Source organism: Oncorhynchus masou, chromosome 1 (genome assembly GCF_036934945.1).
Source record: "Oncorhynchus masou masou isolate Uvic2021 chromosome 1, UVic_Omas_1.1, whole genome shotgun sequence".
Classification (NCBI taxonomy): domain Eukaryota; kingdom Metazoa; phylum Chordata; class Actinopteri; order Salmoniformes; family Salmonidae; genus Oncorhynchus; species Oncorhynchus masou.
This window is the reverse complement of record NC_088212.1, coordinates 40,452,261-40,467,457: the sequence shown is the minus strand read 5'-3', so window position 1 is coordinate 40,467,457 and position 15,197 is coordinate 40,452,261. Positions and strand designations below refer to the sequence as shown.

General features: G+C 45.6%; 1 protein-coding gene across 4 annotated transcripts in view; it reads right to left on the bottom strand.

Annotated features, from left to right (window-relative positions):
* Positions 1-15,197, bottom strand: part of tncb (tenascin Cb) — a 50,891-nt gene that overhangs the window by 34,781 nt on the left and 913 nt on the right. For all 4 annotated transcript variants that reach the window (XM_064971619.1, XM_064971611.1, XM_064971626.1 and 1 more), the window contains exons 2-3: positions 2,591-3,174; positions 1,015-2,235 (exon numbers count right to left, since the gene is read on the bottom strand). In XM_064971619.1, coding sequence (XP_064827691.1) covers positions 1,015-2,235; positions 2,591-3,077 — 1,708 coding nt within the window. In that variant the 5' untranslated portion in view covers positions 3,078-3,174. The remainder of the gene's footprint in view (positions 1-1,014; positions 2,236-2,590; positions 3,175-15,197) is intronic.

Genomic DNA, 15,197 nt, shown 5'->3' with positions numbered 1-15,197 from the left:
GGGGGGAGGGGGCTTTAACAGTATAATTTGACATTTTTCTCTGATCTGAGTTATTTTGCGGCGACTCATGACCTAACTTCAACCAAATCATCAATTCTCCATGTTGAAGCCAGTGGAAAACTTCAACCCATATGCCATCATTCGACAACCACATTAAACCGCAATATTATTAATTTAAAGCAATATAAACAATGCTGTGAGGCCAGACACATTAGCATTCCAATGAATGTCATCATGTGGAAATGTTCCTTAAAAATATCAGCCAACATAAACAAATGACATCACAGCAAACAATACTCTCATCAACCAAAAGATCTCTCTTTCTCCTATATAGTGCACTACTATGTACCAGAGCCGTATTGGCCCTAGTCAAATATAGTCAGTGGTGGAAAAAGTATCCAATTGTCATACTTGAGTAAAAGTAAAGATACCTTAATAGAAAATGACTCAAATAAAAGTGAAAGTCACCAAGTAAAATACTACTTGAGTAAAAGTCTAAAAGTATTTGATTTTAAATATACTTAAGTATCACAAGTAAATGTAATTTCAAAAATATACTTAAGTATCAAAAGTAAAAGTGAACGTATAAATCATTTCATATTCCTTATGTATGGCAAACCAGACGGCACGATTTTCTTTTAAAAAAAGAAGCACACTCCAACACTCAGACATCATTTACAAATTAAGCATTTGTGTTTAGTGAGTCCGCCTAATCAGAGGCAGTAGTGATGACCATGGATGTTCTCTTGATAAGTGTGTGAATTTGACAATTTTCCTGTCCTGTTAAGCATTCAAAATGTAACAGGTACTTTTGGGTGTCAGGGAAAATGTATGGAGTAATGTAGTGGAGTAAAAGAAAAAGTTTTCAAAAATATAAATAGTAAAGTACAGATACCCCAAAAACGACTTAAGTAGTACTTTCACGTATTTTTGCTTAGGTTTTTTACATCCCCGAACATAGTGCACTATAAAGCGAATAGGGTGCCATTTGGGACGCAACTCTGTGTCTCTTACCCTCAGAGCAGTCTTCTCCGATGAAGCCTTCGTTACACAGACACACTCCGTTCATACATTTCCCCTGGTCCTCGCAGTCTCCTGGACAGGTCAGCAGAGAACAGTCCAGGCCCTGGAATCCCTCGAAGCACACACACTTCCCGTCCACGCAGTAACCCCTCTCCAGGCAGTTATTGGGACACGTCTTCTCATTGCAGTCCTCCCCAGCAAAGCCCTGGTTGCACACACACTGGCCATTGACACAGTGGCCACGGTTCAGACAGTTGTTGGGACAAGTCAGCTCGCTGCATTCTTTGCCTGTGAAGCCCACAAAGCACACACACTGGCCATCAACACACTCGCCGCGTCCCAGGCAGTCTTTGGGGCAGGTCTTGATGCTGCAGTCGTCCCCCGCAAAGCCTTTACTGCACACACACTCTCCGTTCACACAGCTCCCTTGGTTCAGACACTTCATAGGGCAAGAGATTTCAGAACAGTCCTCGCCTTCAAATCCTGCATTGCAGACACACTCTCCATTGACACACTGGCCTCTGTTGCTGCAGTTGTCTGGGCAGGACAAAATGGAACAGTCCACTCCCTCGAAGCCTGGGTCGCAGATGCACCTCCCGTTGAAACAGTGGCCTCTTTCAGTACAATCGTTGGGGCAGGTGAGCTTGGAGCAGTCTTCCCCGCTGTAGCCGGAGTGACACACACACTGGCCGTTGACGCACACCCCGCGGTTGTTACAGTTGCTGGGGCAGATAGGCTCCCCACAGTCCACTCCTGTAAAGCCCTCTTCGCAGAAGCAGGTTCCGTTGACGCAGCGGCCGCGGTCGTAGCAGTCGTTGGGGCAGATGAGCTCGGAGCAGTCGTAGCCCGTCCACGGCTCGTCACACACACACTCATCGTCCACGCAGCGGCCACGCCCCAGGCAGTTGTTCAGGCAGTTGGTCTGGGAGCAGTCGTTCCCTGTGAAGCCTTCCTCACAGATACACATGGCGTCGATGCACTCCCCGTTGTCCCCACAGTCCACCTGACACAGCTCCATACTGCAGTCATCTCCATAGAAGCCCTCGAAGCAGACACACTTGCCGTCGATGCAGCGCCCCTGGTCCTGGCAGAAGTTGGGGCACTCAGACTCGGTGCAGTTGGGTCCCTTCCAGCCGGGCTCACACACACAGCTGCAGGTCTCAGTGCTGAAGTTACCACGGCCGTTGCAGTAAGGCTTGGTGGCCACCTCACCTGAGGAAACATGGAGGGATTAACACAAAATTCAATTATATCAATTATATGATTATAATAGTAAAGGTTCTACCACAAATATTATGCAAAAAGACAAAGACAAGTCTGATTAGGGGTTATTGATCTTTAGAAGAATTAAGACCAATCTAAAAATGTTATCTAAATAGAAACTACAACTAACTGCCCCGAGAGCAGTGTTTCCACATCCTGGTCCTTTTGTTTTTGTCATAGCACTAACATATGTTATTCAATTAATCAACTCATTATCAAACCTTTCGTTGAATCAGGTGTGTCAGGACCAAGATTGGGAAACACTGGCCTAGAGTGTCTGTAGACCAACTGTACTATACTGTACCTGTAATCTGAGCTCCACAGCAGCTGGTTCCACTGCCACACTGTTCTCTGAGGATGGACAGCTCAGACTCCAGCATCTCCAACCTGCTCAGGATGTCCTTCATGTCGTGCATGGGGTTGTCACAGCCGCACGCCTGCTTGGGAATGTTGATGCGGTGGGTGAACACGATCTGGTTCTCCCCGTCCACCGTGTGCTCCAGGTGCTCTGTGGTCTGCATGTCCGACTGGACTGGACTTCCTTTGGGCTTGATCTCGGTTCCTCCGGGGCTCTCCACGTCTACGGAACACAGGGAGCTGGAGGGGACATTGATGTTGTAGATGTGGTTGAAGACCACTGGTTGGTCAGGGTGGGGCAGGGTCATGTTCTCAGAGGGGTCTCTCAGGGTCTCTCTGCGGTGGCGGATGATCTTCTTGACCAGGCCAGCGCTGGAGAGCTGGAGCAACACGGTCACGGTCACACAGCCTAGGAGCAGGTCTTTCATCACCATGATGACCAGGTCCTGTCAAGTCCTGCTGGGAGAGCTTGTGATTTGTCAGGAGAATGGAGTCGTTCTATCTGTGAGATGGCGAATATGCCCTTGTATCCTAGAATCAAAGAAAAAAAGAAAGCCTGGTGTGAATCGAAGCCGAAGGTTCAGATAAACTGTATGTAAGAGAAAGTAGGGAAAATAATAGGAGAAAGATTGGAGAACAGTAGCTACTTTATCTATTTATAAAATATTGAATGCACACTCTCAACCCACTCTCAATTCTCAAGTTATGAAACTCATTGTTCATCTTGACATTTCTAGTTTGCCCTTACTAGCCAGTATGGATCTGACAGGGACCAACACACAACAGCCTGATTCACTTCAGATCATGTGGCTACAGTGAAATGTCAAAGTATCCTACTAAAAGCAATTAACATTCCACAGTCTCATTTAACAGTATACCTCCTCCAATACATGATCCTGTTGCTGTCTGTCTGTCTGTCTGCCTGTCTGTCTGCCCTGCCTTTCTGCCTAGTTATCTCCTTGCCTGCCCACACCCCATCTCAACCCCCCTGCTCACAGTGGAGGAGACAGACATTTTCTCTGAGGACCAACACTGCAGGGGCAATTACTGCAGGGGTGGCGAGTTGTGACCTTGAGTGCTGCGGGATTTTATTCTCTGTCCGGGTTTCTCATGACAGGCTGCCATGAACAGCAGGCAACACCTGCATGTGGGGAAAATGGAACTAACCTTCTCCCTCCCCTTCCCGACGCCCCAGACCACAACCCAAGCTGACAGATTAAAACCGGTGAGGGGGAGACCATCTGCAGGGTTCCGGCTAGCCTTGCAGCACACCGCGCAGGGTTGGCCCGGGTGTTCAGGGCTTGCATCCCAAATGGCACCCTATTCCCTTTATAGCGCATTGCTTTTGTAGTGGTAGTGGTTGAAAGTAATGCACTGTAAAGGGAATAGGGTGCCATTTGGGATGCTCTCCAGACGAACATTCAGTTCAATTTGGTAACATGATTCTTTCCACACCAAAAGTTACTGGGCTGTTTCTCTAGGCTCCCGAGACATGTTGCTTCTTTTAAGAGTAACGGTCTGCTGGAAAATGTGCTGAGATTGAGTTATGGTTTGGAGGCTGGCAGTAAAACCTTGTGGTCTGTCCTTTGATCTTGTTGTTACATAAAAAATACATGTTAGTGAAAATATGCCCCTCTGTGGGCAACAGAGCTTGAACGTGGAGCGTACATTACATGTTCTTTATCAACAACAGAACAAATCTGGACATGTGGAAGGGGTTTGTTAAGACAATGCTGAACAATCAGGAATGAATTAACTATTAAGTAACTTTGTGTAAGTTAAGAGTGACATACAATTCAACACGTTTTTTTACCTTCTCATTATTGGTCAGTATAAGGGGGAGGGTAAATACACATTAAACAATGGATTTCCTGCCTTCAAAAAAGAGGTGTTTCCCCCTAGATAATTACACAGTAGCTTTTTATTTTTAAATGACCTTTATTTAACTAGGCAAGTCAGTTAAGAACAAATTATTATATTCAATGACAGCCTAGGAACAGTGGGTTAACTGCCTTGTTCAGGGGCAGAACAACAGATTTGTACCGTGTCAGCTTGTGGATTTGAACTTGCAACCTTTCGGTTACGAGTCCAACACTCTTACCACTAGGCTACGCTGCCACCATCAAAATGCTGACACCATCTATTTGGTGTTTCTCACCTTCAGTAAGAACAGATAAAAGTAGGATTGCTTTCAGCAGTCAAAATAAAATGTTCTCCATATGTTCCAAAATAAGACAATTGTTGCAACTCAACACCAATTCAACATTAACTAGACATGAGCCCCTAGACATGTTCCATACGGGTACGTCCCAAAGGGCACCCTATTCCCTGTATAGTGCACTTCTTCTGATCTGGTCAAAAGTAGTGCACTGTATAGGGAATAGGGTGCCCTTTCGGACTCAGCCATGGATATATAATGGAGGGAGTTCCATTATCGTGGGGTGATGAAAAGGGGGTTACCGCCTTGCCGTAGACAGGGTCAGAGTGACACAGAATATACTAACGGTGTGCAGCGAATCATAAATCTTCTCTACACACAGAGAGCGGGAGCCTGACAGCCAAGACAGCCACTGGCACAGGGAGGTCATGAGCAGTAGCTCCTGTGATGTGAGGAGCCACTGCTCTGCTGCTCTCTGCTCAGTCTCCTGAACCTGCGCTGACATCTGATTAGGCTGTCTGACAGATGAGCTCCAGTCCCAGGGATAGAGCGAACGGGATCCCACGCCTGATCTCAGCTTCAGCAGCCAGCCCCTGATTAGACAGACAGGGATGAGTGCCTCCGTGATGGACGCACAGTAAGAGCACTAATGTAGCCTGCTGATGGGAGCGCTGAGATCTGGGCCCTCGGGGGCACGAAAAAGCTACCCCCCCCTCACAGGCATACACGCAGGCACACACACACACACGCACGCACGCACGCACGCACGCGCACACACACACACACACACACACACACATACACACACACACACACACACACACACACACACACCACACACACTTGCTCCGCTGTGCCTGAGCATCGCAAACCAGGGATTAAATCAACAAAATAGCCAGAAAATTGCTTTGAGTTGCTGCTAGGGCTTTAGTTCTGGGCGGATGGTTGGCTTTCTCACTTTGGAGGCTGGCTGGCTTCTCTCCACATGGAACACTTAGGGAACCAACCCTCTCTGAGAGAGCAAACTAGTCTTTGTGCGAGGCATTATTTAGCAAATCTGTGGCTTTGGCGAAACAAGTGGAAAGGAACCAAACTTGTATTTCTCAAATATCCATAGACAGTAGTCTAATATATCAACTACTTGCAACCATAATTTGATATGCTGCAACGGTTATTATTAGATGATCATTGAAATACACCGGACAGTTCTAGCCTTTTTTCCACCATGGGAACAGAGAAAACAACCTCCCCTCCTGGACTTCCGTCAGCAGACCCCTGTGGCTATGGCACTATGCTAATGCAGTCGGTTGCTGGCACACTCACTCGGACTTGACACAATTTGACTGCTGCTACTTTCTAATTCTCTCACTTTTATTTTACTCTATTGTTAGCTTCTCAGACGGCAACAAAGCCAGTTGGCTGCCATGTGGCCAATGTGTGGGGGATTTTACCAGGGGAACAAGAACCTGCTGGCTGGCACACATATTTAGTGCAAGTGATCTAAATTAGCCCAGTATTGTAAGAGTGCTGCTGTGCCGGCAACACTTCAGTTTTATATCCACCACACAGAGGATTGCTGGGAATGGTTTCAAACAAAGTCCCCTCTTCCTAAGCTTCTAATTCAAAACGAATTCTAATTTAAAATGCTGCTGTATATACCGTTCCTCTGAGGCAACAATAATGCCTGTCATAGATTATAGAACAAGGTTTCCCCCAACATACATATGCAAAAGTTTGGATTGGTTAGATAAATGAATGAGACACAGTAAATTGCAAAACAATGAAGTCAGCATTGGTCTCTGATCCTACAGTATTGATGACGGGGATTACAGTTATAAGAAATAGTGTCAAGTGTGAGTGACAGTGCTCACTAAATTGACATGATTTTGACTGATCAAATCAGGATGATCCTGCACAAATCTACATGACCAGAATCTAGAAATCCATATCAAACTGATGAACGGTTTTGCCATGTGGGTGTGAATACAATAAGCACGCTTCTTCATGTTGCATGGAAAAGAAGAGACTGTATGAGACAGAATTGAGACCCTGCAGAGATGAAAGCCTACTCTTTTGTAACGCGGCGTTATTTCCTCTATATAAACCACGTTTCCATCCACAGTTGTCGTGCGAGTAGAATCATACCGTATGAAAAATAAATCGCGACAGCTGTGATGGAAACATGCAGGTTCGGTACTTCTCCTTCCCATACGGTACCTTCCTGACTTTCTCATTAGTGTAATGTAAAAACCATGGCGCTGTGTTATCCATCTCCAAACAATGCAAGCGAAGCCCCCCCCCCTTACCATTACAGTACCAAACGCTCTTTCTTTCTCTGATAAATACTCCTTTCGTCTCTCCGCTGTGTGTTGCATTTGGAGTCTTGGAGGATCTTAATCCTTCAGTAAATCAAGTGAATGCACTTATTTAACACAAAGCAGATGGAAGAGGATCAGGGTGGAATATAGGGAGTTAGCAAGAGGGAAAACCCGGACACTTCTACAGCCCATTTAAATCCATATAAGCTACAGTGGTGTATACCAATATTTGATTTCATTCCAAATGGCACTCTATTCCCTTTATAGTGCGCTACTTTTGACCAGGGCCTCAGGTCAAAAGAAGTGCACTATATAGGGAATAGGCCCAAGTTTTGACTTGTGTTAAGATTTGCACTGTAAATGTTCAATCGCTTAGCATCGCTGCTACCATTTCTCACATTCACCTCTAGTTTCAGGGGAAATAAACACAGAAATATTTTGTCAATGATTGTTTTTCCAGTGGTACCATGTCCTTTTTTCTTTCCTTCTCCCGTCTTTCAGACACTCAGGGCCGGACCTAGCCTTTTGGGGGCCCTAGGTGAGATTTGGTTGGGAGCCCCCCCCCCCCATTTTGCTATGGGAAGGAAATAACATTTAGCAATTTTATAACTAATTTCATGCAATTCTACTCTCGTTTTGCCATGGGACAGAGAGAAAGTAAGTTGAGACCCTGACTGAGTTCCCCCAAAATAATATGCCCAGGGCCGGCCCTGCAGACACTGGAAGTTTCGAATTTTGAATTCAATTCAGAAGCCAGGATTTCTTTCAAACTCAGCCCAGCCTGTCCCCCATGCTGGCAAACTTAATCATCACTGTAGTCTACCTTTACTAATACCCACTGTGCCATATGGTGCAGCCAAGATAAATCACCAGAAAACACCACTGTTCACCATGCACAGTGCAGGCTGTCACTGTGTAGCCCGTTTGGTGAAAGATGCTGGCTATCAATAGAGCAGGAAGGAAGGCAACCATCCTTCTGCACAGCAGGCACGTGTTCTATGACTTAAATGCAAGCTAATACAGATCATAATAGTTTGCTAATGATAAATAGAAGATATGCCTGTGGAATATATGGGAAGCGTTCACATGGCTGGAGCGTACTACTATCTAGTATCAGTAAGATAAACTCCACAACAAACAAACTGAATATTGAAGCAGATTGGCCCACTTGATGTGTAAAAACTGTAAATATTCAATGACTTCTTCAACCGACCAACTCCCCAGACTGTAACATCACCAGTATGTTAAACAGGGGAATGTGGAAAAGCATGCTTTTCTTTTCATTTCTGTGGAAATCATCAAGCTTGCCTCGTTTTGTAGGTCAACCATGACAACAACGAGCTTTCCTTCTTTGCCACACACTATTCCTTAATCTGGGTCGCTCGTGAGGAGATGAATGAAAAGTTATTGTCTGGAGGATCTTTTCACCTTGAGAGACGCCATACAAAATGTCTGGGTGGATGGACCAGGCTCAATGACCAGGAAATGTTGCTCCGTCAAACAAAAATAAAACATGCCACACTGCCATACGAAGAGCATCCATTCATTGCAAAGCCAAGAATAAATCGGCTAATAAGCTACTCTCTCATGTCAAGATTCATCTCTGAAGAGAAGCTCCTCAATGAGGCAGTCCTACTGGCTGATATTGAAATGATTTATATGTACATAAATCATAATGAAACGCCTGCAAGTTGAAAGGGGTTCTACTTATGTCCTCTTCTGGAGCAGTTAAAGTATTGATTTGTTTCAATCCCCACCAAGGTCACAATCAGAGTGAGAGAGAGCGAGAGAGAGCGAGAGAGTAGCTGAGGACAGCACTATGGCTGCGAGTTATAATCATCAAACACAAAAATGTATTTCCAGGACAACTCATAACATGGATTGACTGCAAAGAGAGAGACATGGGATCGATTGTAAAATTCAGCCCTCTGTTGCAATGTTGCTGCTCCTCAAAATGGGTTTTTAAAGTTATCACCTTGCAACAATGGAAGACTATGTCCTCTCTGTCTCAACCTATCATACAGTGCACGACCGGTGCTGATATTGCACAGGGTTCAGGATGCCCCAGGAATTCATATTTGATAACACAGAGGATGAAGCAGTCAATCAATCTCATCTTATCTGTCCAAGGGGAGGGGAGGAAGGCACCGCATACTGTAGAGCAGGGCTGGGCAAACTTTTTCACTCGAGATTTTGAAATTCAACGGAGGGACGCATTTTTGGGGGGACCAATTGTTTGTTAAAATCAATTTGCCAGGGCTTCCCGAGTGGTGCAGTGGTCTAAGGCACTGCATCACAGACCTGGGTTCAATCCCAGGCGGGGTCACAGCTGGTAGTGACTGGGAGACCCATGAGGCGGCGCACAATTGGCCCAGCATCGTCCGGGTTAGGAGAGGGTTTGGCAGGCTGAGATTTCCTTGTCCCATCGCGCTCTAGTGACTCCTGTGGCGGGCCAGGCGTTGACACGGTTGCCAGGTGTACGGTGTTTCTTCCAACACATTGGTGCAGTTGGCTTCCGGGTTAAGTGGGCATTGTGTCAAAAAGCAGTGCGGCTTGGCTGGGTCGTTTTTCGGAGGACGCACTGCTATCGACCGCCTCTCCCGAGTCCGTACGGGAGTTGCAGCGGTGGGACAAGACTATAACTACCAATTGGTTACCATGAAATTGGGAGAAAAGAGGTATAACATTTGTTTTTCTTTCTTTTTTTGTAAATGTCTTGCATGCTGGATTAAAGTGCCGTACTTTGCCCCCACTTGCCTTAGAGGGATGAGGCTAACTGACGGGACTGACTGTGCTCATGACCTACAACCCTATAGGAGCCTCAAACGGCACCCAATTCCCTATATAGTGCTCTAGTTTTAAACGGAGCCCTATTGGAGTTGGTCAAAAGTAGTGTACTGCATAGGGAATAGGGTGCCCTTTGGGACGCACCCTGCAACACAGTCCACTGCCTCCAAACAAGCCCTCTTAGTCTAGTCTGCTAGTGGACGACTGGACGCCGACGCCCCTTAGCCATTTATTTTGTCTGGCCTGGACACCCTTAATAAAAGGGCAGTCGGTCGTGGCAGGTCAGGTTTGGGTTCACTGATTGGATTGTTTTGAACAGTCATAATAAACACACAATACACTTCCATTTGTACAGATGAAAGGCCCGGTGGGTCACAACACAGAAACGGACCCTGGCTGGTTATCATGTCTGGCTGTTGGACAAGTCACAGTATTTCCATATTGTGTAAATTTACATGGTGACAACTTTAGTTGAATTAATTGCAGAAATGCAATTAAATCCCAAAAGATTAACTTTAAGAAACTTTAAATTGTAGGCGACTCTCTTTTAATATGCTGGCTTTCAAAACTAAGGGGAAAACACTCCAAGAAGCGAGAATATGAAATCAATTATGTGTTGCAATGTTTTGATTACTTCCCCTCTTGGCATATAGCTTATCAATTTCCCTCTTATGGGAAAAGCATAAAATTACACAAAATGAAAATTAAATCGAAATATGGTCTGGTTTTTTTCTTGGGATGAATTGGTTTGGTTTCATATAAATTAAGGCCCATGTTATTGGTCCTCCATGACCCTGGTGTATCTGATGGCACACATAGCGCGGGAGTGGGGGGTTGGTGTGTTCACGTCTGATAAGACAGGCCGGGGGTGGAGGACTGTGATACCAGCACAAACACTTATCTCGCAGCACTGTGCTAGGTCCCAAATGGCACCCTATTCCCTATATAGTCCACTACTTTGACAAGAGCCCTATGGGACCCGGTCAAAAGCACTGCACTACATAGGGAATATGGTGCCATTTGGGACGGAGCCAATACACTGCAGTGAGATCAGTTTGCCAAGGGTGAACAGTATCACCCTGACGGAACCACAAGGTTGCCCTGGAGCCCTCCTACCTTATCTGACTGTTACAAAAATAAACACACATTCATTTAACAGAAAAGCCATTTCCAAATCTGACATTGAGATACAAAGACAAAGTATGATACTGTGAATGCACATGGGAGGGGAATGCCTGGGCAGATATCTGAAGACTCAATTCCATTTTATGATGTCAAGATTTCACTCATCTCTGGACAGTGAGCCCATCAATATTCTTCACTGCTTCATGGCCCAACGTACAGTAGGTCCGTCTCACGCTACTCTTATAGCCCAGTCCAGCTGGAGAGGATAGATACTAGTCATTGTTCATGAGCTCTTTTTTACATGTTGAGGACTGTTGACCTCCTGTTTATTAGTCTAACCTCATCTGCTGCCTTTACAGAACATCTAATCACTCATTTTTTCTAGACGGTCTTAACAACCTAACCCTCCATTCATTTCTCCCACTTCCTTTCCCTTAGTTTGAGCAATTCCAATCAAATCTGCTTGTGTTGAACTGTATTCCAACTATGTCGTAATGTGGTGAAAAGGTATCTTATTGAGGCTGGCTGATAAACTTTCCAAGTAACCGACACCTTCCGTCTCAGGTCACCAAATCTAGCTGCAAGACGAACTCGACCGAGATCTGATTGCAGTACTATAACAAGAGAGCTAGGAGCTGTGTGGGCTTCATAATAGTTACCTCTAGAGAGTGATGTATTACTTAATGCCTACACATACAAAAGTGACACTAGGATCACACACAAGTGAAGGGAAAAAGAATCGGACAGCATGATCCAATTCCTTCACAGACATGAAGACAGAAGATGCCTCAGCTAGGCTCTTTAGTGGCTTTATAGACCAATAACCTTCTACTTCCTGGACTGTGGTAGGCACAAGGCAAGAACAATCTGGGTGCTCATGTTTACTTGGGAGAGGAAACTATCTATCAACTGTGGACAGAGAATTCCCTTTCCTGGAGAGGGAGCCCCATGTCGTCTGGGGAGCGTCTCGTGGTGCTGCTCCCTGACTTTGCACTGTCGTAGTACATTCAGACAGAGGAGAGGACAACTTCCTCTGTCCTTGGTCCTAGTTCCTCCCTCGCAAGCTGCACTGGCAGCAGTCCAGTATTTCCAATATGGCAAACGTGTTGACAATGTACAGCAGACAACTTGATGAAAAGGTATAGAGTAATAAAAATGATGCTCTCTTCATTCACTTGCAAATGAATCGAAAGGATGTTCAGGTTATTCAAGGATAAGGACTTTTCTGGACTGAAAAGAGGGAGATTCTTCACAGCATTGACAGGCTTTGTGACTTTCTCCCACCCTATTCTCTAACAGGAAGGAGAGGTTTTCCCACTCGGAAATCAAGGCAGGAATGTTGGCTGTGATATGAGGACATCTGTTTGTCCTTGTCGGCATGTCGATAAGGGCTGAAAGTGTGTCGCGTGTCCTAATGGGAAGTACTACCGTCCATTCACACACTTGTATGAGCTATATAACCCCACCCTGGGAACATTATGCTATGGTGGGTGCATTCCAATTTGTGGGGTCACTGGTGAAGGCAAAGAGTCACAGCCGTGTTATTAGCCACACGTGTTCATCTCTTGGACGCCTCCAATGCAGTGACTATGTTGGTAACACAGAGGCCCCGGAACACAGGCAGGCTGTGTCCCAGGGCTCTGGTCAACAGTAGTGCACTATTTAGGGAATAGGGTGTCATGTGGGACGCACAAACCGGCTGCCAGTGCTTCCCGTCTACTCAGCTCACACATTAGCATCAGAGGAGCATTAAAAACCATCTGCGATTTCTGCACTTTAAGACATTGGATTCTTTTGAGACAATCTTTGTGTCTTTGTTCCCGTGGTGATGACTAATCTGTCGGGAGCTTTTTGTCTCAGAGGGGCCGTCACCATCAGGGGCCAATTCTGGGAGTGACATAGGAAAGAGGCCTTTTATAAGGCTTAATACATGCGTATGTGTCACTCTCAAATGTGTTCAGCAAATATAACATGAAAGCACAAAGCACAAATACAAAGCATGATACTACAGAGGTCAATTTACTGGATCGAAGGCTTAGTCTGTGTGTACATGAAGCAAATAGGTCCTCTCAAAGAGGTAGATTGATGGTATTCATTCATTGTCAATGGTGGGTTTTCATGAGTCACAGGATCTCAAACTACTACAAGCACAAACAATTACTTCTTCACTCCAGAAAGGTTTTGGTCTTGCAGTCAAGCTCCACATTGTGGGCTATGTGTTCCCAGGTACTAGGATCTGATTAAATCTCTGTGTTGTAGCTAACATCTGGCAGACAGACATGCCCTACTGCCAGCGGCTGGGATATACAAGGTGATATGCACGACTTCCTTATCAGAAATAGCAACACACATCTACCAACCTGGAATAGTCTAAATGAACCGCAGCAGGTTTATTATCTAGTCAATTACTTAACATCATTCAATTCAATCAATGAGACATGCAGAAATTTGAAATGTCATACGGTCAGTGAGAGCAATGACTGTGCAAAGAGACACAGAGCGAGAGAGGGAGAGAGAGAGAGGGAGAGAGAGAGAGAGAGAGAGAGAGAGAGACGGAAGGGAAGGGGGGGGGGTGGTTGCAGTTGTTTGGTCCAGCAAAAAAAAAAAAATCACCATTTGGTCCTGAGAATCATCCAAATTCAACTAATTTGCTATCCTTCCCTCTCCTCGTGGGCGTGTACAGACAAACCTCTTCAGGTCATTATGAATACACATGTAAAAACAGTTCATTTCTCCAAGTGCGTTGATTATCAAGCGTGGGGTGTTAGAGGATACAGCTGTCCAAACAAAGGACATTTCCCCACTCATCTCTGGCACTGGGTGTCACTGTCAATGGATCCTCCCTCTGCACATGGCAATAGGGTCATCAAACATTCCTACCCCAAGCCTGAGCAACCACCGAAGGCAACCACCGGCACTAAAACACCACCAATCTGACACTGGCTGTACACAAGTCAAGTATATGAGAAAATGGTTGACAGAGGAAAACCTACATTGAAGCGTCATATGTCTTAGCTCACGGCGATAGAATAAAACCTACACAAATAAACCAAGATAACTCATGTCAAAAATAATCCCACAAGCATTGGAATCGTGTGTGGAAAAAGTTCAATGTCAGCCAATTAGGCACTGAATATCATTGTGTTGCATGGGTTGAGCCTGCTTCAACCGTTATTTACCCAACAATGTTTAAAAGATTAGATGAGGTGTAAGTATTACATTGTATCTCCCCCTAATTTCGCAATTACCATCCAACAGACACAACCCTGGTATCCTGGGAGTCTCCTCCTTCACTGCACCCCACATCTCCATACATATACACACACAGCGCCTCAAAATACACAGAGCACACCACACAAATATCTCCACACACAGCGTACACACACACACACACACACACTCACACACACACACGCACGCACGCACATACACACAAACACAACTCCATACCCATCCTCTCCTCCACTCTCAGTCATCACAGTCACAGGGGTGTAATCTCTTTGTGGGACGTTATCGACAAACCCCCCAATAAGCTCCTTACATCCCTAATTTCTCTCTCTGAGCGTGCTGATATATTTGACATCTGTGAGGAGTGAGGACCACGTGCACACACGCACACACACACATGCTGAACAGCGTGAACAGTACATTGCTATAGGCTAGAGGGAGGGAGGGAGTCGGCAGAGCTGCCAGCTAGTACTGCGTACCGACCGTACAGTGAGAGAACCTGGAGAGAGGAGAAAGAGTAGATAGAATAGAGAGAGCAGAAAGAGTAGAGATAGCAGAGAGAACAGGGAGAGAGCAGAGAAAGCAAAGAGAGCAGAGAGAGCAGAGAGAGTAGAGAGAACAGGGCGAGAGTAGAGAGAGCAACTCAAATGCACAGCATCTGTCTGTCTTCCGGGCTACAGAAGCCTGCTGTCTGCTGGCACACATTTAGTAGATTTACCGAGGGTCGGACAGACTCAGATCTGGCAGGCTGCAGCAGGCAGCACCCACGGAAACAACCATACCCCTATCTGTACTCCTAACACAACCGAGCCGACCGTAACTGAACACAACACCTTGCAGAATTATTCAGTAGTTAGCTGATGTCTTGGATCCCTCAATTTACACATTTTCCTCTGTTCAGGTAAGAGCTAACCTCATCCTCAGGCTCTAGAGAGAGA